This window comes from Polypterus senegalus, chromosome 1 (genome assembly GCF_016835505.1).
Source record: "Polypterus senegalus isolate Bchr_013 chromosome 1, ASM1683550v1, whole genome shotgun sequence".
Classification (NCBI taxonomy): domain Eukaryota; kingdom Metazoa; phylum Chordata; class Cladistia; order Polypteriformes; family Polypteridae; genus Polypterus; species Polypterus senegalus.
Window position 1 is genome coordinate 322,942,318 of NC_053154.1, and position 26,510 is coordinate 322,968,827.

Here is a 26,510-nt window from a genome sequence, read left to right on the forward strand (position 1 = left end):
ATTCCAGCCTTGTGCAGGTCTTGTCCCTGATGTCCTTCGATACCACTTTGGTGTTGCCCAAGGTGGTGGAGAGGTTGGAATGGAAGAAATTGATTCTGTTGACAGGTGTGCTTTATACACATAATGAACTGCGATCAGGAGTATCTGTAATTGATTGATGGATTGATTGATTGATTGATGTGGCACACAGCCAATCTGCGGGAGCCAAAATTCTGGTAGGGTTGTACGTGATCAAATACTTATTTCATTCAATGACATGCAAATCAATTTATAACTTTTATGTAATGCGTTTCTTCTGGATTTTTGGTTGATATTTTGTCTCTCTCCATTAAAATTCAGCAGGGGATCAAATACTTATTTCCCCTACTGTATACTGTAAGAACATTTTGCAAATTTTACACGGCTGCGCTTGGGTCCTAATTTGAGATTCTCAGGTGGTTTGTCATGTGGTGGGTGTAGCCATGTGCAGTACTGCATGCTCCAAACATCTCCTTCCTCTCTCTCTTTAATCAGAGATGGAAAGTTCCTGTAAATATTAAACATTAGGCTTATTCTTACCTGAACAAAGCTGAGAGCACTGTGAAGATTATGTTTTTTGATTTATCCAGTGCCTTCAATGTCATCTACCCATCTCTGTTAAGGGGTAAGGTCAGAAACTGCAGTTTGACAAGCCTATGGTGTCTTGGATATTGGACCATCTGTCAGGCAGACTGCAGTTTGTGAAATTCAAGGACTGTGTCTCCGATATGGATGTGAGCCACACTGGAGGACTACAAGGAACAGGCCCGTCTCCTATTGTCTTCACAGAAGACAGAAGAGAGGAGTCAGGAGGAGGACTTTGTATGTTGGTGCAAAGAGAATCGTCTACATCTTAACATCAGCAATACCAAGGAACGGGTTATCAACTTTCATCGCACCAAAGAGCCTCTATGACCGGTCACTATTCAAGGAGTGGATATAGAGGTGGTCCACAACAATGACAGGTTGGACTGTCATGGAAAACAGAGGAACTAAAGAAGAAAGGGCAGAGCAGGGCTCTTTTTCCATAGGAGACTGCATGAGTTCCTTTAATATGGAAGGTGATAAACTTCACATCTTCTACAGTTTGGCCATAGTGAAAGACGTAAATGAGAACCCAAAGGTCACCCTGGCTGAGCTCCAGAGAACCCGAGAGGGGAGAAACTTCCAGAAGGGCTACCCCTACAACAACACTCCACTAATCTTGGCTTTATGGCATATGGAAGCCTGCTTGCAGTTTGCAAAAAAGGATCTAAAGGGCTTGCGGACCATGAGAAATAGTGGTCTGATGAAACCTAGGCTGAACTGCCTGGTCAACATTCTAAGTGTCATGTCTGGTGGAAACCAGGCATCACTCATCACTACACAATATCATTTTAATGGTGAAGCATGCTGGTGGCAGAATCATGCTGTGGGGTTGTTTTTCAGTGGCAGGGGCTGGCAGACTACACAGAGTCCAGGGAAACCTGAATAGAGCAAAGTACAGAGATGTCCTTAATGAAAACCTGATCCAGAGGGCTCTGGACCTCAAACTGAGCTAAAGACTCACCTTTCAACAAAACAATGACCCTAAGCCCAAAGCAAAGACAACATAAGAATGTGTTAGGGACAACTCTATAAATACCCCTGAGAGTCCAAGCCACAGCCCAGAATTGAACCCAATCGAACATCTCTGGTAAGACCTGATGACACCAGTCCACCGGCAGTCTCCATTCAGCCTGAAAGGGCTTGAGAGGATCTGCAGTGAAAAATAGCAGAAAACCTCAGGCTTGTGGAAACTGTATTGCTCCACACCCATGAAAACTCCAGGCCATAACTGATGCCAAAGAAGCCTTAACAAAACAGAGTAAAGGGTCTCAATAATTGTGTTAATGTCATATTTAATGGGGGGGGGAGGTTATATATTTGTAATAAGTTTACAAAAAAAAGTATAAAAGCTTATTTTCTCTTTGCCATTCTGGGGTATTGAGTTAGGTTTGATCAGGGGGACAAACGGAATTGAAATAATTTTAGCATAAGGCTGCAACATAACAAAATGTGTAAAAAAAAAAAAAAAGGGAAGGGGTCTAAATACTTTCTGAAGGTGCTTTACATCTAAGGCAAGGGTGGTAAAAAAAGACATTATATATCAAAGAGGCTTCCCTGAATTAGTAAACATGCTTAAGAACACAACATTCGAGCGGACAAGCTGTTCTGTACCTGTTATCCGGTCTTTGATTCTGTACTTCTGGGCAGGCCTCAATTTCTAAAATAAGAGAACAACAAGAATAAGTAAAATAAACATTCACAAGTATACTTCTAATACAGTGCAGCCCTTGCAATTCTTAAAGCAATTTAGCACTATAATGGGCAAATAACTTCCTCTTTCATTATCCAAGAGACCACTACTTACTCCTTTTCATTGTACCAATACTAGCTGTGTTTTAACAACTGTAAAAGCTGCTGCTAAACACTCAAGATGATGCCGATCTGAAATCAAACTCAGTGTAATACAAACATGTGATGTTAACCTCCTTAGCATTAGTCCCAAGCATCACTCGGGCTACTGTGTAGACACGTTTCACGTAAGCGTTAGATCCCGAGGATTACTCGGGCTGTTAAATTGGCAACAGCGTTAGTGTTGATACGTGCATGTCTTGGGCAACAGGATCAAGTTTTACCCAGGCAATGGTGCAGACACATCTTCTCCTAGCCTCATAAAGGCATCTCGTAAGAAACGTTTTTCAGAAGCCCAGATGTTGCACGCTCTTGATGGTGATAAAAGCAGTGATGACGAAGAGAATCTGTCTTCAGACGGTGGAATTGATACAGACAGTGAAATTGAAAGTGATTCTGTAGAATCAGAAAGTCACGCTCGTATCAAATCGCACATGAGCAGTGTGCTGTGCAAAAGCTGATCAGTCTGAAAAGAAAATCTACAAAGAATCATAGTACTATTGTCCTGGCTGTGACGGTGGATTCTGTATTTCACCGTGCTTCAAGATAAACCACACAAAGGACACATTTTGACAGTATATACAGTATTAGCATAATATTTTTATTAGTAGTATCATTATTATACTTTCTACACTTCTGACTATGTACTTTAAGTGTTTTGGCCCAAGCCCCCAAAAACAAGCGGGAACTGAACATGACTGCATTAGGGGCTTGGCAGAGCATCACCAGAGAAGACCCTCAGCACCTGATGATGTCTATGAATTGCAGACTTCAAGCAGTCATTGCTATTAAGGGATATGCGACAAAGTCCCAAATAGGCCAACTTCTTTAACAAACCTGCAGTTGCTGTGTCCCAAACATTATGCTGCCCTGAAATGGGGGTTCAATGCAGCAAAAGGAAAAATGAATGTAAATCACCTTAAAAGAAACCCTTTAAAATTACAACTCAAACATTTCAGACGTGATTAAATTGTGAGCAGTGGGGGCAATCAAGGAAAATGTATATACATACTGTATATATAAAATAATAATAATTTGTTTACATGTTAAATCTAAAAGCACAAATTAGTGTTGAATGAGCACTGCAGCTACACCTGTCATGGAAGCACGAGAAAAAGCTACATTGATCAAATGTGGAAAAAAGAAACGGCATTTTTAAATGACATGCAATACAAAAAAAATGGGCACAGCTTTAATTCTAGAAAACTGAAAAAATGATAATGAAAATAATGATGGTTACATACAGTAGGATTTAGGGTTATCACTATTATCGCCCAACTCAAATATATGAAGTTTGCACATGGACAAATCCAAGGTGTCCCAGTGTAGGCATGATGTGTTAGTGAGCAGAGCATGCACGGGACGGGACGCCCACCTCAGCCTTACACCCAATCCTGTCAGGGCCTTCAAATGGATTAAGTACATATGTAATACTTTCTTCAAAATTAAGCCCACGCCCCCACCCCAAAATATATATGTAGATACCAATTAAGAAATGAAGAGATACTAGACTACCTAATGAAAAGGGTGACTACTGTAATGGGACACTGGTTACCACTGTTGCCTCACAGCTTCAGGGATCAAGCTTATCCTCATATCTGTCCTAGTTCTCCAAAAGCACTCCAGCATTTTTGGCATCATAAAGTCATGTGTGTTATGTTGATCGGTGCCTCCAATTTAGACCTGTATAAGAGGATGTGTGCATTAATATAGCCTCGCCTATGATGATCTTGATGCCATGAAAGGCTGGATCCAACCTTGCACCTTATGCTTCTAGAATAGCCTACAGCTCCCTGCAACCCTTTAGTAGTATCTGGAAATGAATGGATATGGCTGTACCTACCCAAGATTTAAAATTCTTTCTTTTTTTTTTTAAATACATTAATTTGGAAACTTTTTGCTCATTTTAATTAAGGAAAGGGGGGAAAATTTGCATTATGAAGACATCAAAGCACTACCTTTCCGATGACGATTCCGTCGTCTTCTCTTGCTTTTAACAGAGTTCAAGGCATTCATTTCAGACTTTTTGGTCTGTAACTCTTTGAATTTCTGTAAAAAAAAAAAAAATGATTATCAATATTTTTTTAGTACAAAAACTCTTGTTTACTCAAGATTGTTCAAAGTATTAGGGTAGAACAGTGATTAATGATACCCAGAAACCCCACATGAAAGTGAAAAAGATTTAGAAGAAGATGTGCTTAATGCTACCACCACACAGATCCAATAAGTGAAGTACAGTCCCAGTGAGAATTGTCCACGTTTTCCCTGTATCCACCTGTCTTTTTTTTTCCCAGGTACTCTCATTTTCTCCCCATCCCAAACATATCTGGCCGCTGTAAATTAGTCCAGCATGACTGTGCATTCATAAATACTGTATGCACTACTATGAAGACAGATTCCTGTTTTGTGCCCATTGCTGTATGGGATGCCATTGGTTTACTGAAAGATGTAGTGATTCTAGTACACTATTTTTCAGATTTATCTCGTACATATGAATAAAAAGCTGCATCCATCTATTTTTAAATATCTTGGCTAACTACAGCAGAACGCAGTAACACTAGGCAGGAATCAATAATTAGCAAATTCATATGCACCTAGCCAATTTACTGTCTCCAATCCACCTCATAGCAAGTCTTTGAAGGGTGGGAGAATCGGCTCAAAATAGACGAGACCCTTCAACGAGACACCAATCCGGAGTACAAGTACAAGCACTCTAAGAGAGGCAACACAAACAGCAACCTTATATAAAGCTGCACCGTTCACTATTTAGATATGACAAAAATAAAAATAGGGATCATGCTGCAACACTGCACATTTGGCACAAAAAGGCTCAGTTGTTATCCGTCGATCTTTATTTAGTATAGTGCCAGTAACATTTATACATAACATTAAAGCAAGCTTCAAACACACACGCGCAGACAGACATACAACAATCACTAAGCCCCACTTCAAGGGTGCCACCTTAAATTCCCTCATTAGAATTATGATCAATTACTTGTTTGTGCTGTTCGACTTTCTAGCTTCAGTAGGCAGCGCCTGCTCCTACCATTTCTTCTCTGTAACGTTAGCACTTCACCGACATTGCCACCGAGGCACTTACTTGCCACATGCCGAGCGGGACGCCCCGTGGGCAGCACTCATCTAGCGGTTCGCCGGACTCCTCCTGATCCTGTCTTGTGGCCGTCCTAGTTAGATCTGCGACGGCTTTGCCTTCACCGTCTGCCCCGGCGCTTTCCTCGGCTGCCTCATCCGAGCTGAGGTCTGACTCGGATACTTCAAGACCGGGTGGAAGCAAACCGCTGTACATCGTCAATCCAGATGACAAAAAAATGTAAAAGATTCGCTTGTGAACAGAAGTGTGCCGACTCAAACCCTTACTGCAGTCTGTATGTTGCTCAATATAAAAACTATTATACAGAACATTTCAAACAGAATGGTTTTAACATTTCGTCATTTAAACTCTTGTAACCACTATTATACCCAGTGAAGAGTGGTCGACTATCTAAAACAACTGGACGCTAATCAAACTTTCTCAAAATTCACAAATCAGCAAATAAAAACCTAAACACATGAAGCGCCGAATCGGGTTTACTTCCGGATCATTGTCACATGACCAATACTTAACATCACTTTGATTGGCCAAGTCATTCGGAACTCCGCCTCTTATATGCGTTTCCGTGGAAACCGCTTGAAATGGCTGCGCTGTAGCACTAGACCAAAAGGATCGCGGTGTGGATAAACTTTTCTAATTAAAATTTAAGTGATGAAGTTTAATATCTCAGTTGCAGTGAAAACTTACAGAACAAAACTGACGTTCGGCGGACCGTATCATCAATACGATGTTTAGGAATTTGCATCGGATCTTTTCGATATTTCTGATTAGTGTACAAAAAAGGATGCCACATTTAAATGTGGTTATAGCGTTGTTGTTTCGTTTTTATATTTAATCTAATTACAAATAATATAATATCTAATCTAACTATCGCACATTTAATCGAATTACATTTAATAAAATATCTAATTATCACAAATTAATGTTATTTTTTATGTTAAGGACTGCAGTTAAAACTAAGGTAAAGATTGTAGCTAATTAACATTTATTTGTAATAATAATAATAATAATACATTTTATTTATATTGCACTTCATATTTTAGAAATCTCAAAGTGCTACATAGTAAAAAAAACATAATAAAACAAGAAAATCTATGTATGCTTTAACAAAATATCTTTCTAAAAAGATGAGTTTTTAGATGCCGTTTAAAAACATTAGTCGACTGTGGGGCTCTCAGGTAGTCAGGGAGGGCGTTCCACAGTCTCGGCGCCACAGATGAAAAAGCCCTATCACCCATACTGCGAAGCTTGGTTCTAGGGACTTGGAGAGTGTTAGTGTGTACAGAGCGGAGAGTGCGTGAGGAGGTATGAGGGGTAAGGAGTTCCTGTAAGTAAAGGGGGGCATGTCCATAGATGCACTGATGGGTGAGGAGAATGAGCTTGAACTCAATTCTGAGTGGAACAGGGAACCAGTGAAGGGTTTTCAGGATTGGGGTGATATGGTCATGCTTTCGCACCCTCATCAGGATCCTGGCAGCGCAATTCTGAATATACTGGAGTCTCTGAATACTCTTGCCAGGAATCCCGATGAGGAGCGCATTACAGTAATCCAACCTGGAGGAGACAAAGGCATGGACGAGCTTCTCTGCATCTTCCAGGGTGAGAGTTGGTCGGAGTTGGTGGTAGAAGGAAGACTTACAGAGGTGTTTGATGTGGGCGTCAAAGGTGAGTTGAGGGTCCATTTTAACACCCAGATTGGTGACAGATGTGGAAAGGGGAATGTTTTGGCCAGCGAAAGTGATACTGGTGATGGTAGAAGAGCGGAGATGGTGTGATGTGCCAACTAAGATGGCTTCTGTTTTGGATCTGTTTAGCTGAAGAAAATTGAGCCTCATCCACGCCTCTATCTCCTCCAGGCAGGTAGTCAATGTAGAGATTGGCAGAGGAGTAGTAGAGGAGGTGGGGGTAGTCCTGAGGTAAAGCTGAGTGTCATCAGCATAGCAGTGAAAAGATAAACCATGTCTGCTAATGACATTTCCAAGGGGGAGCATGTAGATGGTAAAAAGGATGGGGCCTAGCACAGAGCCCTGTGGGACACCACAAGTGACGTTGTGGGTATGAGATTTTGCGCTGCCCAGGGCGACGTGCTCAGTTCTGCCGGTCAGGTAAGATGTGAACCAATTTTGAACATTTCCATACAAAGCAGTGTTGGTGTAACAGACAAGAACCTAATTACAGTAGGTCTGCATCAATAATCTTTTCTGAGTCCTTACCTCTTTGATTTGGTTATGGATATGCAGACTCGTGGGATTAAAGACCAATCCCATTCTTGCGTGTTTTTTGCTGATGACATTGTGTTGTGTAGCACCAGAAAAGAGGAAGTTGGGAGAATGGGGAACGGCTTTGGAAGACAGGAGTGAAGATGAATAGGAAGAAGATGGTGGAATACATGAGGTTTAATGATGGTCAGGATTCAGAAATTAGACCACAAGGAGAGCTACTGAAAGGAGTGGATACTTTTAAATATATGGGGTCATTGGTAGCCCAGGATGGAAAATTAGATGCAGAGATAACCCACAGAGTGCAGTGTGAGATGAATAACTGGAAGCAGGTATCAGGAGTATAGTGTGATGGAAGAATTAAGGCAAAGGTAAAAGGTGAGATTTTTAAGACAGTTGTAAAACCAGCATTGATGTAGGGAGCTGAAAAATGGGCAACACAGGGAGCAGAGGAAAAAAGTTAAATGTGACAGATAGGAGAATGTTGAGATGAATGTTTGGCATTAAAAAAGGTTTTGGTTTCAACCAGTTTCACAACCATAAAGTAATGATCCGTCAAACTGATCTTATTGTTTGATTAGGTGGTCTTCTGTTTTGTTTCTTTGTCTGTGTTCCAGAATGCTGAGAAATGTGAGACTAGAACAAACTAGCCTTCCCCCATGGCTCCACCCACGTAGTAGTGAAACAGGACAAAATTTAAAAATCAATAAAAAAAAGTATTTCTGGTACAGGTAGGTGTGCTCCAACATCAAACGTTGCCACTGTATCTGATCGTGTTCAACTCTGACGGGAGAGCGTTCCTCGCCTGGGGAGAAAAGCACATGGGCGTGATATCTCTGCTAATCAGCAGCTACCCTCTAAAACCCAGTAGCTCTGATCTCTCTCTCAAAAACATCAAACATTACTCCTTAACAATCTGTAGATGATAATGTCTGTTGAACAAACAGGTATTGCTAGCTAAGCGGAAGCAAGGTGCGCTCCAACATGTGGCGAGAGGTAGAGCAACTCGAACAGAGATATAGTGCCAATGTCTATTGGTTTTTATAGTTTGTCCTGTTTCATTACTATGTGGGCAAAGCCACAGGGTACAGCTAGTATATATATATATATATAGTGAAGGACAGCCGGGTTCCATGCCCGAATGGACGCCCCTGCTGCTTATGTCCCAGGGGAGCCACCATGGGCAGTCCAGTACCTCCCCCGGGACGCTTGGTGGCAGACTCCCTGGCTGACGGTGATTCCCCAACCACCCGCAGGGCTCCATGGGAGATGGAGTCCTCCACAGCCTGGCTGGGGTCTCGGATGGCCGCTAGGGGGAGCTGCATGGACTCAGCAGCCTGGCTGGATGAATTTTCAGCCCTACCCAGAGGTGCAATTAGGACCAGGTGGTCAAGCACCTGGAACACTTTCGGGTGGGTTATAAAAAGGGCCAGCCACCACCACTCGTAGAGCCAGTGTTGGGAGGAAGGAGACGAAGCTTGAGGAGGAGTGGTGGTAGAGGAAGAAGAAGAGTGTGTTGTGGTTCAGTGTGTGGTATTTGGGACTGTGTATTGCCTGTGGGTCACGAGGAAGACGTGCGCCCACGGGTGAAGAAAAATAAAATCTGTGTGCATTTTATACGTGCCTCCATGGCCTTCTGTGTCGGGTCAGGCTCCTATATAGCGCCTTTGTTAAAAAAAAATATATATTGTGGACTTGAACCCGGACACAGACAGGCAGACATCTTAAGTTCACCCAACACACGTGTTTATTTACAGTTATATTTACAATAATTACGTCCGTGCATGTCCCAGTGCCTCTTGCACCGTTCCCCCAAATGTCCAGGCCACACAGTCAAAATGCCTCTCTCTTGGCCGCCTCCTGTCCTCTCTCTAGCTCTGTCCTCTTCCACCCGACTTCCACCATCGACTTAAATAGGAACCCGGATGGGCTACAGCTGCTTCCCGGCACTCCTCCGTAGCCACGCCCCAGTGTGGCAGAAGTGCCGGCTGCACACCCGGAAGCCGTCCGGGTGTCCCCGGTCGTCTTCCCCAGCACTTCCTGGTGTGGCGGAAGTGCTGGGCTCCAGGGATATTCAGGCACCGGGGTGCCGTCTGCCGGCGGCCACGGGTCCCTACAGGGCTGGGCTTCTAAGCCCTGTACCCGTGGCCCCCAACATAACCAGGGCGGACACCCCTCGCAGTCTGGAGGAGGCACAAGCCCTCCTCCGGTCCTCCTGGGTGTCCCGGCCAGGCTCCAGCCCCGGTCGGATGCCACAATATATATATATATATATATATATATATATATATATATATATATATATATATATATATATATATATATATATATATAAATGATTTAGATATGAATATAAATAAAATGCTGGCTAAATTTGCAGACAATACCAAGATGGGTAGATTGGTAGATAATGGAGAATCCGTTGAATTATCACAGAAGCAGATGGACAGCATACAGGCTTGGGCAGATTTGTGGCAGGTGATATTTTTTTGTCAGTTAATGTAAAGTGTTACACGTAGGAAGTGAAAATGTTAGGTTTGAATACAATGGGAGGTCTGAAAATCGAGAGTACACCTTATGAGAAGGATTTAGGAGTCGTAGTGGACTCATCACTGCCAACTGCCAGACAGTGTTCAGACGACATTGTAGCTACGTTTCCCCGAAACAACCAAAGTTCTGCAGTTTTAGTTTGCTTCATGTGGTTCTGGCAATAGCTTGACATGTTGAAATTGTTCCTCATACAAAATACCTTTTTTCTTAAGAGCTTTAGTAAAAATGTCACACAAAAACAGAGAAAAAAATGATATTGCAAAGAAAAGTGAAGTTCTTTTTTAAGAAAACATCTATTTAAAATGTACATGTATTTACGCGTGTACCATGCGCACATTTTTTCCCAAAAATTAGCATTAGAAAATTAGGTGCGCGTCATACACGAGGAAATGAAGCGAGGAAATGTAAGCTCGAGCATCTGCTTCTGCTAGGGCTCTCTCACCCGCTTGTACCCTAAATGCTTCCTATACAATCACAACGCGCGTCGTCACGGGGCAAAACGATTTTCTTTGTAAAAATTAGGGTGAGCGTCTTACACGAGGGCACGTGGTACACGAGAAAAATGGTGTATGTCTTCTTTCATTCTTTAAGTTTGCTTATACAGTTGGACCATTGCTAAATGGTCAGAAATCAAACTGCAAATTTGTCTTTCAGTCCATGCTAGCTCTGAGCCCATTCCAAAAACACACAGCCTTTATTAACACTCTTTACTACAGAGATAGCTGAGAAGGTCCTATCTCATGTTAACTTACAGGGGTTAAAAGGCTATACCATAATCTATAGCTATGAAAGGAAATTGTATTCTATTTTACTTAAACAAACACTGATATAAGGTTAACTTAAACCTTTAACTTTCTAAGATTGGCTCTTACAGGCATTGAGATGGCTAACAGAATGTCAGGTTATATAGCGCCTTGATGTGTGGAGTACAAGTCACAGGAGGTTCTGCTCAAGCTTTATAACACACTGGTGAGGCCTCATGTGGAGTACTGGGTGCAGTTTTGGTCTCCAGGCTACAAAATGGACATAACAGAGCTAGAAAAGGTCCAGAGGAGAGCAACTAGGCTGAGTCCAGGGCTACAGGGGATGAGTTATGAGGAAAGATTAAAAGAGCTGAGGCTTTACAGTTTAAGCAAAAGAAGATTAAGAGGTGACATGATTGAAGTGTTTAAAATTCTGAAGGGAATTAGTACAGTGGATCGAGACTTGTATTTTAAAATGAGTTCATCAAGAACACGGGGACACAGTTGGAAACTTGTTAAGGGTAAACTTCACACAAATATTAGGAAGTTTTTCTTCGCACAGAGAACCACAGACACTTGGAATAAGTGACCAAGTAGTGTGACAGACAGTAAGACTTTAGGGACCCCCAAAACTCGACTTGATGTCATTTTATAGGAGGGGTGAGCTTTGTTGTGCTGAATGGCCTGTTCTCATCAAAAGCCTTTTTTAATGTCCTAATGGTCAGTGTTTAGTGAGCTGTCCTTTATCCATCCATTATCCAACCTGCTATATCCTAACAAACAGCAACGCACCATGAAGCACCAAAAGATCAAAGAAATTCAACTTTTATTGTATGCATCACCTTTCTGTGTCATATATTGCCTTTCAAAATGAGTTATTTTAACAAGTGCTTTACAAAACAAATAATAATAAAATACAAAATAGATCATTCAGAATGTAGAGTATTGTAGGGTCCTTCACAGAGAGTGGCACTGCTTCGGACCCCAAGGAGGTTCAAATCCCACCCCAGTTACTGCCAAAGTGAAGTTTGCATGTTTTCCTCATGTCTGTGTGTGATTTGCTCCTGCACATCAAAGGCTTGGTGACTCTAGACTGGCACAGTGTGGGCATGGCATGTGCGTGAGTGTACCCTGTGAATAATTGAAGTTTGGTTCCTGTGTTAGTTGTCAGGGCAGGCTGCAGCCCCCTGTGACTAAATCTTTGTATGGATGGATTTTTCTCAGCAAGTATCAGATTTTTTTGTAACACACAGCTCCAAGAAACACAGTAAGCAATGGATGCTGATTTTATATAATGCCGTTCATAGTGCCCTCCTTCACAAGACACCCCCCCGGGTGAATGTTGATTTGCTGTATATTCCTCTACACTGAGGGCAACAAAAACCTGCAAGATGTTTAATGAATTGAAACACATGGACACCTAGACGCATGAAATATTGCCCCCCCCTCAGGCTGGTCCATCCAGCTCACATCCCACAGCTGGCATGTCTTTCCGTTCTAGCTCGGCTTGGCAAAGCGATTGATTGGTTCATCTGTGTTATATGTGAAAAAATTCTCCTGGTTTTTCCATCCTCAAGCAGAACTGCCACAGCTTCATCCTGTTACTTCAACACGCATTAGCTGATAGGATGAGAGGAGAAATGAAGCTGGCAGCAGAGCTTTCAGAGGCTTTGGAAACCTTGAACCTCACGGTCTGTGGTGTGGCCGATGGAGAGACGGTAATCTTGCAGCCTGTTTCTCCAGCCAACACTCTGGCGTCAAGTGACTGAAAGCTGGGGAGCTGGAAGACTTCCTGGGAATCTGTCCAGAGATGAGGACACGCTACTGCAGACGGTGGCAGGACGACACAGAAAGTGAGTCACTCTTGTGCCGCCTGGCGGAACTTGATGTCCTAGCTTGAGCCTGCAGTGTCTCAGCCTGCTTCAACATCCATTGCACTGTTGCATTTTATTTGCCTTCACAGATCACCTGCCTGTGCCATCCCAGTAATGCACAAGTGACTGTGACTGGTCAGGATGCTGACATCTGTCACCTCAGGCACAACTACGCCTTATAATGTGATGCCCGGTACCAACTCCTGAAAATGACAAAACCAGACAAAGAGGGGACAAAACATACAGCATCCCTTAAATTAATGCTTGTTCTCTGTCTGTCTATTGTATATCTATCTATGGAGTATTACATAGCAACTTTCATTGGTATCTATCTATCTATCTATCTATCTATCTATCTATCTATCTATCTATCTATCTATCTATCTTATATAGTGCCTTATATATATATATATATCTTATATAACCAAACCCAGGTCTCCTTACTGCGAGGCATATTCTGCATGTTACAAATAAAATCTGATTTGATTTCTTCAGGTGCCTTGCTCAGCTTGTCTCCTGACAGTCCAACATCCCTGAGGAGACTTCTGGCTGAAAGGTCCATGATGCCCCAGCAGTTGTCTTGCGCTGGGTAGGTGTGATTCTCCCTCCATTTGCTCACCGGCTCTACACGCCTGGCCTTCTTCTCCTCATAGGCTGCCTTCATGTTTTCTTCCCAGGTGAGCTCCTTGTATTGTACAAATTGGTCCCTTTCTATCTATTTTATTACCTAATATGGTTTGTTTATGTTTTATGTTAACTTCCTTCTGTTTCATTTTGTAAAGCACTTTGGGCCTCATTGTTTGTATGAAAGCGTACCATAGAAATAAATGTTGCTGTTGTTTATGAGACAGGCCTGCCTTGTGCATGTGACAGTATAAATGGTAATATTAGCTGGTGTATTAGGTGGCAACTGCTGTATATTATGGATCCAGCACCCTGCATTTGAATGCCCTGTCTGTGTGGAATTTGAATGTTCTCCCTTTGTTCATGTATTTACATTCTACATCAGTTTAGGTTAACGGACACTTTGGCCTCTTTATATTTGTGTGTGGGGGAGTGGCTCCTGTGATGGACTGCTGTCCTGTCCAATCTGTTCTCTCCCTTGTGCTGACAGGCTAGGCTAGAATTGGAGTCGGTGAACTTGAATATGAATAAATGAAAATGAACAACTTGAAGCGCCAGCTCTCTTCTGCCTATTCAGTACCCTTTGTTGTCAAATCTTCTTCTCTGTAGGGGAAGGGTGCAGGGATTAAGGCAGAAACCACCCTGGCAGGGATGCCAGTCAGTCAAAACCTACACGCATACCTCACCTCTCACATACACTCATTATAAAGGCTTTTGGAGTCCTTATGCAGAAAGAATAAATAAAAATGGTCAAAGCAAAGGGGCGGCACCGTGGTGCTGTGGGTATCGCTGCTGTCTTGCAGTTAGCAGACCCGGGTTCACTCCCTGGGTCCTCCCTGCGTGGAGTTTGCATGTTCTCCCCATGTCTCCATTAGGTTTCCTCCCACAGTCCAAGGACATGCAGGTTAGGTGCATTGGTGATTCTAAATTGTCCCTTGTGTGTGTGTGTGTCCTGCGGTGGGTTGGCGCCCTGCCTGGGGTTTGTTTCCTGCCTTGCACCCTGTGTTGGCTTGGATTGGCTCGAGCAGACCCCCGTGACCCTGTAGTTAGGATATAGCGGGTTGGATAATTGATGGATTGATGATTAAAGCAAAGAGTTGGGTTACCAGGTGGGAAACCTTGTTTAACACTAGAATTACCAGAGCCTACGAAAAAACTCGTAATTCCGTCCCACCTTAAATCCCTTCACACCTCTCCGCCAGCGCCCTTTGTCTTCTAAATGTGCTGATAAAGAGAAGCTAGGAGCAGCCGGCTATTCCATCCCCCCACCAATTTAGAATGTGCACGAACTTCTCTCAGCTCATGTCTTGATTGAGTATCTGGGAGTGAAGTGGAGTTTTAGAGTGGAAATAATAGATCGTTATTTGGAACACACGTATTTCATGTCTGTTCCGTTTCTACAGTAATCTGTGTCAACACATTGTTAAAACAGAAACGTTTTTTATATTCTAGTAGTAGATGACCAAATGTAGGCATAAACTATATAATGTATGAAGCCTTAAGTCCAAATGCAAAGAAACATGTTCATAAAAGGTTCAAATATAACACAATTGTGCTTTTATTCAAAAATATAACTGCAGAAACAAAAAGCCGCTTTAACATGTGACATTGACAGCAGTTTATTATAACTGCCTCCGTGGTGCAATGGAATCAATTCTCGCCTTGGAATCAAAAGGTCGTGAGTTCAATCCTGCACCACTCCGTTTTGAGAAGTAAACTGCTCTTAGTCTTACTGTTTTACTAATTTCAGTCTGTAACAGCCGGTGCAATTTATGATCCTTGTAAAGGTTAGTTTTTGTTTTATTCACTTTTCATTCTCTCAGTCGCGTTCAGAATCAATCCATACAACCCCATCTGACACGGCTGTTTTCACTAAAGACGCTCTATAGCTCTGCAGTGTACCACGATGCATACTGACGACCCAAAAACGGATTCTGACACACAGACGCTGGCGAAGCTGCCTTCTTCGTATCTCACCGTCACTTGCTTTTCTTTTTATTCAGTTTTATTGAGTGTCCCTGCCAGTCCCCGCATGTTGCTGTATGCTGTTTCTTTTGCACTCCAGGACATGCAGAAGAGAGAATGGTAAAGAGCAGTAACTTCGGCGCTATATGCAATCATCAGACACTCCCCATCTGCCCGTGTCGTTCAAACACAGGAACATATATTGGTGTAAAAGTATAACAAAAGTGCACTTTTATTCAAGTGCACTTTTTCCATCGCCTTTTCCTGTAAGAAGTAATGTACACACTTCTCTCTATGCTGTGGTTTCTATTACCCACCTGAAAGAAAGAGACAATATATGTGAAAATATAATCGCACTAATGCAATATTATTTGAAAACGAACAGCGTCAGATCGGGTGTGAATTTATGCAGGAACTGGAAATTCTCTGATGTGGGACCTTCCCCCAGGGAAGAAAGTACAGTGTCAGGTGCTCATTCAGTGTAATAGAAACCATAGCACAGAGAGGTGTGTGCACTGCAACAAGTACACGTGTCGTAAATGTAGGAAGGACGGTCCTTGGGTGTGTGGGAACTGTTAATATTTGAATGTGATGATTTTATATAGCATGGAATGAAAATCAGCACTTCTTAGCATTGCACCATGCAAGCTGTCGTATCAATCGCTTACTGTAACTTGCTTTCTTTTTTCTTCGGTTGTACAGGTAGTCTTGAATAAAAGTGCACTTGTTTTGTTTGCGAAATGAAGTGTCTGCGCACACTTTTCGTGGCATTACACGTGTATTTTTTGAGCATGCCCGCTTGAGCAGTATAAAAGTATTGAAAAGTATAACAAAACAACGGGCAGATGGGGAGTGTCTGATGATTGCATATAGCGCCGAACTTACTGCTCTTTACCATTCTCTCCTCTGCATGCCCTGGAGTACAAAAGAAACAGAATACAGACGCGCTATAGCTCTGCGTTGTACCACGATGCATACTAACGCCCCCCCAGGTTCTGACACACAGACGCTGGTGAAGCTGCCTTCTTCGTATCTCACTGTCACTTGCTTTTCTTTTTATTCAGTTTTATTGAGTGTTCCTGCCAGTCCCCGCATGTTGCTGTATGCTGTTTTTTCTGTGCCCCCTGGCCATTGGACCTTACTCTTATTCTATGTTAATTAATGTTGACTTATTTAGTTTTCTTATTGTGTCTTTTATTTTCTATTCTTTATTATGTAAAGCACTTTGAGCTACTGTTTGTATGAAAATGTGCTATATAAATAAATGTTGTTGTTACAAACAGCGCCCCCTCTTTGCCTGGGGTGCTATTGTTTAGTGAAGCCCCTAATCGCTCACGTGTGACAATGCTTTATAGAAACCTTAACACGTCCCTGGAAAAACCCTGACATAACCGAGGAGATGGCTTGACGTTTTCCATGCATGGTGGAATGGGCTTTCCACACTCTCCTTTGTTTGTCATGTACTGCGGGTGGCCATCTCTTTTTATCTTCATTTTATTTTTTAACATTCTTTTTTTTTTTCCTGTGTCAGGAGCAGAAGAGAGTGCAGATTCAATTAAAAGTCTAATCCAGCCTCTTTAAAATGTGGCTTGATATTCATTTTGCGATGGCACAGAAGGATGTCAGGAATAATGAGCATTCACAATGTGCTCTGCACATTATCCTTCCTAATCTGTAATCTCACACACTGTCTTTGATTGTCTGGCAAATCCTGACTGGAGAGTCGGCGCGCTCTCTCTGGACGCCCAGCCCAACTTCATGCCAGTTACTCCTCTTACAGTTTTTCTCTGTTGCAGAGACCATAGGAGCCTGCGGCACATGTGGTCATTTCTGAAAGCCACAAGGTGCAAAACAGCAGACCACCTCAGCACAGCAGGAGACCACTGGACACTGCAGGGGCACCGGCCCGGCATCACAGCCAGGGAACTTCTGACAAAACACCAGAAACCGAAGCCGACAGTAGAGACGAAAATCAACAGAAAGTGTCGGGTCAAGCAAAGCACAATTTAAACCCCCCCCACTGACAACAATAAGCCCCAAAGCATCGACTCACGGGGGCTCCGTCTCTCAATGAGTCAGGCAGTCAATGCAAATCTACTGTTAAATGAATCGGTGCGTACTGTCCACACACATGAAGACGGATGGGGGTGTGGTAGCTTTACTTAAATATGGAAAAGGAGGGGCCGAGGAAGACAAAGGTGACGACTGGTAAGAGCTAGAGGAAGGGGGCGAGCAAGAAAGGAAACTCCTGAAAAGAACTCCAGACCAAGACAATTTCACAAGAGGTGAGACTCTTCTAAAAAAATGGTGTCATGTGTTTATTATTATATTGTTTATAGTCTTCTTTCTTTCTACTTACTGCCATTTGTAAGGCACTTGGTAATGTACTTTGTATTGGAAGGCGCTGTATAAATAAATGTTCTTACTTACGATAGAAAATTGGGGAAGAAAAAAATAACAAGGTTCAGAAGACAAAGCTGAGGGTTGTTATAATCTAAATAATAAAAGCCCAGCGCGGTGTCCGGGTCCGCGTTCCTTTTGGCCGTATAGCCGCCCCGTAGAAAAGCCCCAGTCCGTCCCCTCTCAGAATTCCTGCTTACCCCCCTCCGTTCTTTCCCCTTTGCTTTTATTTTTCCTGTTCCCGAAAATCTTTTTAAAACAAAAGTAAAGAAATAGACAGAGCGTCACATTAACGTCTTCTCCCCTCTGCCTATTAAATAATCAATAAAATGAAATAAAAAAATCACGAAAGAAACAGAAACCACAACCTACCCTTACAGCGTCCACCGCGCTTCTGCCGTTACAGCCAAACACGTGGTGTATGCAAGTTATGAGGTGTGACGCCAATTAACGCCCGTACTACAACAGATTATATTGTTCATATACTATTAACTATTTACAGGGATCAACTTTTTGGGCAAGTTCATAACAAAAAAAAATGTAACTATAAATAACATGTGCACTTGAGTATTTCGAGCCCCGTGTCTGAGTCGGATCGATCCCCTGGTCACCAATTCGTGTGTTTCACTATGCCCACTATGCCTTTCCGTCTTCAGCTACCCATGTGCACTTGTATGGAGGAGACCTTACGGAACAATGCCGAAACGAAACGCAACTAAACCTGCTGCTGCGAGAGAGGACACATTACAGCGTGATCATGAAGCAAAGAGGCAAAGGCGTGACAGTCACTCGCAAGAAACGGACACTCCGCATTCACACAGATTAGCTCAACGACACGTCTCTGCCGCACAACAAAAGGCAACTGAAACCCCTACAGAGAGAGAAGACAGATTATGCCGTGATCGCGAAAGAAAGAGGCAAAAGCGTGCCAATGAGACACCCGACGAGAGGTCCTTACGATTGAGTCCTTCAACTGTGGTGATCCAACACGCAGCGTACCGCGCGCCAAGTTGCTAGTACAGTAATAATACACTTATTACTATTATTATTACAAAGGCAGTTAATATATAAATAAAACAGATATGAAAGGCACTATATAATAGATAGATAGATAGTGTGATAGATAGAGGGCGCTTTCATCCTCTTGAACCCTTGGATAATACGTCAGACACTAGGTAAAAGTCCAATAATTAATTTTATTTGGACTATACAGTGTACAAAGCACCCTCCTCTCCACAATACTCATTCAATAACAATACAATAACCAATAATGACAATCCACCCAGACGTGTTGCCACCCATACACCCAGCTCAGTTCAACGCTCTGGTGTTACTCAGAGTCCTTTATAGTCCTTGAGCCAGAAGTGTTTCGAACCTTTAGTCCACGTGACCTCATATCACTTCTGGGTCAGATAAAATGTCCTCTTCTTCATCCCGGAAGTATGGCACTTCCACTGTCGCTTTGCCTATGATGTACTTCCGGGTTATAGGGCACATGTGACTCTCTGAGCCTCCCTGCAGCATCCTCTGTTGGCTCCTGTGGTATCCAGCAGGGCTGTAGAGGAAAACACCATTGTCCATGATTCCCTGCTGGTATCCGGGGAACCTCCATGCTGTAGGGAGAGCTCCATCTGGCAGCCTTGGGGTATTGGCCAGGATGACAAGCCGGCCATAGACCACAATAGATAGATAGATAGATAGATAGATAGATAGATAGATAGATAGGGGGACTGGGCGGTATCATGGTCTGGAATCCCTACAGATTTTATTTTTTCTCCAGCCGTCTGGAGTTTTTTTTTTTCTGTCCCCTGGCCATTGAACCTTACTCTTATTCGATGTTAATGTTGATTTATTTTTTATAATTATGTCTTTCATTTTTCTATTCTTTATTATGTAAAGCACTTTGAGCTACTGTTTGTATGAAAATGTGCTATATAAATAAATGTTGTTGTTGTTGTAGTAGATAGATAGATAGATAGATAGATAGATAGATATAAAAAGTGCTATATAATAGATAGATAGACAGATAGATATGAAAGGCACTACATGATAGATAGATAGAGATAGATAGATAGATAGTGAAAGACACTATATTGTAGATTGAGAGACCCAATGGAAAAATTCATTTGCTCCAGAAGAACATATAAAATGAAATTCATGCTATTCTGTAAGTGCAATCTCTGTATTTTTGTGGGTGGAGCCTCTGGAGGTGGGGCATTCTGATGTCATAACTTCTGGTCCCTCCTCATTCTTGCTGTGCATTTCTAGTCAGAAGTGAGGGCCAGCAGTCCAGTAATGATGTTGTTTGGAATCATTTGTGAGTGTATTGTTTTCTTGAGTAGTTTTTGTTTTTTGACATATATTTCTGCCCTATTCTTGGATTCCGATGTCTGTTTGCGTTTTGATTTGAGTCATTCTGCCTTCACAGTAAGGCCAGGTTTATACTTCACGTGACACGATGTGTGGTACAGCAGACCCTACTGTTATGCAAGTGTTGAACAATTTATACTGTTTATACTTTACGTGCTTTATAAAAATCTGGAAGGTTCCGCCAGGTGGCAGTGAAAGATATCATCATGGTGAGTAAACACTGGGCTTCGCTGTGTTGTGAATTGCCTGAAACATTCAATAAATTCCGAGGACACCTTGCCACAATATCTTTGAAAAGGATGTTTAATGATTCCATCCATCAATCTGGGAATGAGCCCATTCCAGCAACCACTGGGCGTGAGACAGAAACAAAATCCCTGGACGGGGCATCAGCTCATCGCAGGCTGAACACAAGCACACACACACACACACACAGGCATCATTTCAGCATCACCAAATCCCCAAACCTTCATGTCTTTGGAAGGAAACCGGAGCACACTGAGGAAACCCACCAGGAAAACATGCCAACTCCAGGCAGGGAATGCCAGGAACGTGACTCCCTGTGAGACAGCAGCACTACTGCACTGACACCATGCTGCCCGCATAGGTGTAATTATTAGCAGTATTCTTTATTTAAACAAAGTTAACAATTTATCTGTAAAATGTAATATACATAGTGCAATACATTTCATTAGAAAAGTGATATCAAGTATAAATCTAAGGATTCTAAATGTGCAGAGAGCTGTAATAACATACATTTCATGTGTTGTGTGGCGATGCTGCTTGCCATTGCTGTCAATGCAGGAGGAAGCCCAAGAAGCACATAGCGATTAACAACTGGGTCGGTTTTAAGATGATGTTTACAACGGTCTGCTTTAATGATAAAGTAAACTACGAGGTTAAAGTGGAGATTTAGAGATTTAAGCCAAAATTTCCACTTTAATCACAAAATACACCTTTTAACTGTGTCGCTCAAATACGCCGCTGTACATTCTGATGCTGCTGTGAAGGTGCAAAAAAAAAAGGAAGATGGTATGTGAGACCTTTAAAATGTATTGTGTCATTATGATGGGGAATATGCAACACTTGAACATAAAAGCACCACGAATGCATCTGTATGTCGGCATTTTGCTTCACCACATCGAACCATTCATCAAACATTGAAGCACGCACATCGATCCTCAGAACGGCTTTGTGTCACTTGTGGATAGTAAACAGAGACTCTGACGTCACGTTCCGACTTTTATCACATTGCGCCCCCCGACTTTTAACTGGTACTGCTCAGAGGACGCATCAAATGAATGCTGGGAACACGTGACAGCCATAATGCGTGTGTGTACACATTCTGAGCGTGAAGTAAAAACGAGCCCTAACTCCTTTTTTTGCTCTTTTGAGCATTCTTGTTGTATTTTTCTATTTTGATAAATAAATCTTCCAGTCAAGTTCTTGAAGAGTGGAGAGGAGTGTCCCATCTGAGGAGTCAGGCTTGGTCTTCCACTGTTAACTGGGATTGCTCTCAGGATGGCTTGAGTGGGGTCTATCATTTAGGTGAACTAGGTGGTCTCATTGGATGGCAAAATTTGGGTGGGATCTGTTTTTCTAAACCAAACCTGGGCATCGTACGAATGTGGCCCTGTGGTCTGATTCTGTCTGTCCTGTGGAATGTGCGGATGGCAAGTACTTAACCAGGGTGTGTCAGTCTGCATCCCAGCTAGATGTGACCATGCAAAGGCAGATCAAAACTGATATGTATGAGAAATTGTGGGAGATTGAATTCGAAAGGCTGGGATATAAAACTGCGGGAGACTGCAAGAGAGAAACGGGTAATACAGAGATTGTTCGTGTTATGAGACATATATAAATAAAAGACCTATGTGTGTGTGTTTCTTTTTCTTTTTCCGGTTTCTTTGTGGTGGTGGCCTGCGCCACCTCCACCTACTCAAAGCTTCATGATGCTCCAACAATGATGGACGGATTAAAAGGAAGAAGTCTACGTGACCATCATCATCATCAAGCCCTTCCGTGAGAATCCTAAAGCCAAAGAGGACTGTTTCATTTATGTTAGGTAGAATGCCCAGAGGGGACTGGGCGGTATCATGGTCTGGAATCCCTACAGATTTTATTTTTTCTCCAGCCGTCTGGAGTTTTTGTTTTTCTGTCCCCCCTGGCCATTGAACCTTACTCTTATTCGATGTTAATGTTGATTTATTTTTTATAATTATGTCTTTCATTTTTCTATTCTTTAATATGTAAAGCACTTTGAGCTACTGTTTGTATGAAAATGTGCTATATAAATAAATGTTGTTGTTGTTGTTGTTGTTGTGTGTGTATGGAGCAGTCCGCTCTGCTCACGCACAACCACAGCCAGTAGATGGCACATGAGAGCACTTTAAAATGTTTTTCTGCACTTGCATGCACCTCACTTCTCACTAAGAAAGACCTGCAAATACCACTACGCAACAACAACGTTGCGCTAATAACACAGATGATAACACATAACGTTGAAATAAAGCAAACGCTGGCGCTCAACGCCTCAGCCATGAAGGGCAAGGCTTGAAATTTTCACTAAAAACATTGTCTATCTGGAAGGTATTTTCTCGGCCCAAAGGTTAATAAGACTCATATACCAGCGATACGGCTAAGATATGGTATCACCAGGGTCTTCTTATGAAAGCCAGTGGGACAACAAACACAGGTGGGTCCGCATCCTCTGCCCTGGTAATTCTTAAGAGTTAGCTGACAGCTCTCCAAGTTCACCAGTATAGTAAACTGCTAGGGAGTCTTTGGGTTGTTTTTTGCCCTGAAGACAACATGCAGTTAATACTGAATACAGGATGAGTACGCATGTTGTTCATCTGCGTCCCATCAGCATTTTGTGCAAAGAGGTCAAAAATGAAAGTTGATGCAGAAAACAAATCATTCAACACATCCTGGACTCCTAAGTATTTTGTTCATGGATATCAGCAGTAAAGCAATCTGTTTGGTATGCAAAGAGCACATCGGTGCAATTAAAGACTCCAACCTGAGCCGTCACATTGAGACCAAGCATGCTGAATTATACAGAAATGTATCTGAAGAGGAGAAGGTGAGGACTGCAGAGGAACTGTTATCTAAATTGGACTGGACTGCCAATACTGATGCTCTGTGCAAGAGAGGACAGAGCCGACTATACTTCCTTAGAAGGCTGGCGTCCTTCAACATCTGCAATAAGATGCTGCAGATGTTCTATCAGACGGTTATGGCGAGCACCTTCTTCTACGCGGTGGTGTTCTGGGGAGGCAGCATAAAGAAGGACGCCTAACGCCTGGACAAACTGGTGAGGGAGGTAGGCTCTATTGTAGACACGGAGCTGGACAGTTTGACATCCGTGGCAGAGCGACGGGCACTGAGCAGGCTCCTGTCAATAATGGAGAATCCACTGCATCCTCTGAACAGGATCATCTCCAGACAGAGGAGCAGCTTCAGCGACAGACTGCTGTCACCATCCTGCTCCACTGACAGACTGAGGAGATCGTTCCTCCTCACACTATGCAACAACAACAACAACATTTATTTCTATAGCACATTTTCATACAAACAGTAGCTCAAAGTGCTTTACATAATAAAGAATAGAAAAATAAAAGACACAATAAGAAAACAAAATAAATCAACATTAATTAACATCGAATAAGAGTAAGGTTCAATGGCCAGGGGGGACAGAAAAAACAAAAAAACTCCAGACGGCTGGAGAAAAAATAAAATCTGTAGGGATTCCAGACCATGAGACCGCCCAGTCCCCTCTGTGTGACTCTTCAATTCCACCCGGGGAGGTAAACGTTAACATTATACAAAGTTATTGTCTGTTTTACCTGCATTTCTATCACTCTTTAATTTAATATTGTTTTTTATCAGTATGCTGCTTCTGGAATATGTGAATTTCCCCTTGGGATTAATAAAGTTATCTATCTATCTATCTATCTATCTATCTATCTATCTATCTATCTATCTATCTATCTATCTATCTATCTATCCTGCAAAAACAGCAAAGTCTGTTTACGAAGCTTCATACAGCAAAGGAAGAAACAGTAAAGACCAGCTCTCTGTTAGCTCACAAAATTAACAAAAGAAGAAACCCGGTTCCGATGGAGAACTTGTTAAAGAGTGCTTATCGGAGACAACGACAATCCTCTGCCCAGAGAAGAAGAATGTGTTTGAACATCGACTGTCTCTCTCATGGCGAACGGTTACAAGACGGACTGAGGAAATTATGGAGGGTCTGCTACTAGAGCTGAATCGCACGGTGGAAAATGTTGAGTTCTTCTCCTTGAGCCGAGATGAGAGCTGTGATGTTCGTGACACGATGCAGCTGTTGAGTTTTTGTGAAAGGATTTAACGAAACACTTTGAAATGACAGAAGAACCGCAGGCTTCTATACAGTATGTGAAAGCAGCAACAAGCAGTGATGAGTATACGTGCGTTCAAAAGTTAGGACCGCAGTGGGAAAACATAGTTGGTGGTTCTCCTAATCCAACAGGTAGAAATGTTGCAGGAGAAAGTGGCTGAGATTAACCCAGCTCAAAACTTTGTATTTTTCCATTGTATCATTCACCAAGAAGTGCTAAGTAACATGTGGTTGATTTGTAATAAATACTATAAACTTCATCAACTTCATATTGATCAGGACATCCGCACTTTTTTAAATAGCCAGCCTGTGTGTCCTTCACATGCCTCTGTCTATCTTCTCTGACACTTTCCCTCTTTGTCAATTTATGAGCTAAAAAATAACAGATTTGAAGTAATCTTCACAGACATGGCACACAATAACTTTATTGCTGCAGGGGTTTACAATATAGTTAATAATCCAACAATAACACAAACAACAACAACAAGTCAAGTCAAGTCAAGTTGGGGAGCATGCACTGGTACAGTGCATTGCCGCACCCACCACACGGCGAAACAGCTCAGGGTCCCGGTTGGCAACCACCCATGCAGACATTCGGTCCAGTCTCCCCCTTTTGGAAATGACCCATATCTGCCGCAGCCAGGTGTTTTGTGGGCGAGCCCTTGGCCTGGTCCAGCCACTCAGGTCCCCAACAATGAGGATTTTACGAGCGACTTGGACCTTCGTCCTTTTGCATAGATATTGGGAGCACCACACACCCTTTTCCAGTGACCTCATGACCCCCCATGCTCTCCCAATCTGTCTACTGACTTCATAGGTAGAATCACGAAAGACATGAATGTCACTGCCGAGGTAAGTAAACCTCTCAGTGAGGTCGACACTCTCTCCGCAGACAGACACACTGCCGATGGCCGTGCCCAAGAGGTCATTGAAGCCCCGGTTCTTGGTTTTTATCAGGACAGTCGCAAGCCCAGACACCCAGACTCCTCACTCAGTCTCTTGAGGGCCCCGATCAGAGCCTCCATTGACTCTGCGAAGATCACAGCATCGTCAGCAAAGTCAAGATCCATGAATCTTTCTTCACCAACAGATGCCCCACAGCCGCTGGACCCCACGACCCTGACCAACACCCAGTCCATACAAGCATTTAACAGTGTAGGAGCAGAAACAGACCCCTGATGAACCCCAGAATCAACTGGGAAAAACACACAGCCTCCACTCTGCACAGCACTCACAGTACCAGTGTACAGGCCAGCCATGATATCCAGCAACCTCGAGGGGATCCCATGAACCCTCAGATTGTCCCACAGGGCAGCTCGATCAAATGACTCGAACGGTTTGTGAAAATCGACAAAGGCTGCAAAGAAACTCTGCTGATATTCGCGTTTGCGCTCCATGAGAACCCTCAGTGCCAGGATGTGGTCGATGGTAGACTTCTTAGGCGTAAAACCAGACTGTTCCGGTCGCTCGTAGGTGAGCAAGTGATCACGGATCCATTTGAGGACACCCTAGCAAGGACCTTGCCCGGCACTGAGAGCAGTGCTATCCCCCATAGTTGCTGCAATCCAGGCGATCACCCTTCCCTTTCCAGATAGGGAACAACAACAACAACAGCAATAATAATAATAACAATAACAATAATAATAATAACTAGCCATCCCCTATGGTTCCACCCACGTAGTAGTGAAACAGGACAAACTTTTTAAAAACCAATTAAAAATGTAATTCTGGTGAAGTGGAAGGCAGGTGCACTCCAAGGTCAAACGTTGCCACTGTATCTGATTGTGTTAAGCTCTGACGGGAGAGTGTCCCCCAAGT

At 42.8% G+C, this 26,510-nt stretch overlaps 1 protein-coding gene and 1 long non-coding RNA gene across 2 annotated transcripts in view; one reads left to right on the forward strand and one right to left on the reverse strand.

The window, feature by feature from the left end:
- Positions 1-6,057, reverse strand: part of fam204a (family with sequence similarity 204 member A) — a 122,927-nt gene extending 116,870 nt beyond the window's left edge. Inside the window, exons 1-3 of the mRNA XM_039737157.1 lie at positions 5,555-6,057; positions 4,413-4,503; positions 2,218-2,263 (exon numbers count right to left, since the gene is read on the reverse strand). Of these exons, the coding sequence (XP_039593091.1) occupies positions 2,218-2,263; positions 4,413-4,503; positions 5,555-5,761 (344 nt within the window). The 5' untranslated portion in view covers positions 5,762-6,057. The remainder of the gene's footprint in view (positions 1-2,217; positions 2,264-4,412; positions 4,504-5,554) is intronic.
- A 7,281-nt stretch (positions 6,058-13,338) lies between these two features.
- On the forward strand, positions 13,339-24,797 carry LOC120515836. Its single transcript, XR_005630710.1, has 3 exons — positions 13,339-13,629; positions 17,338-17,826; positions 24,334-24,797. It is a non-coding gene; the product is annotated as an uncharacterized LOC120515836 (long non-coding RNA).
- Positions 24,798-26,510: the final 1,713 nt, after the last annotated feature.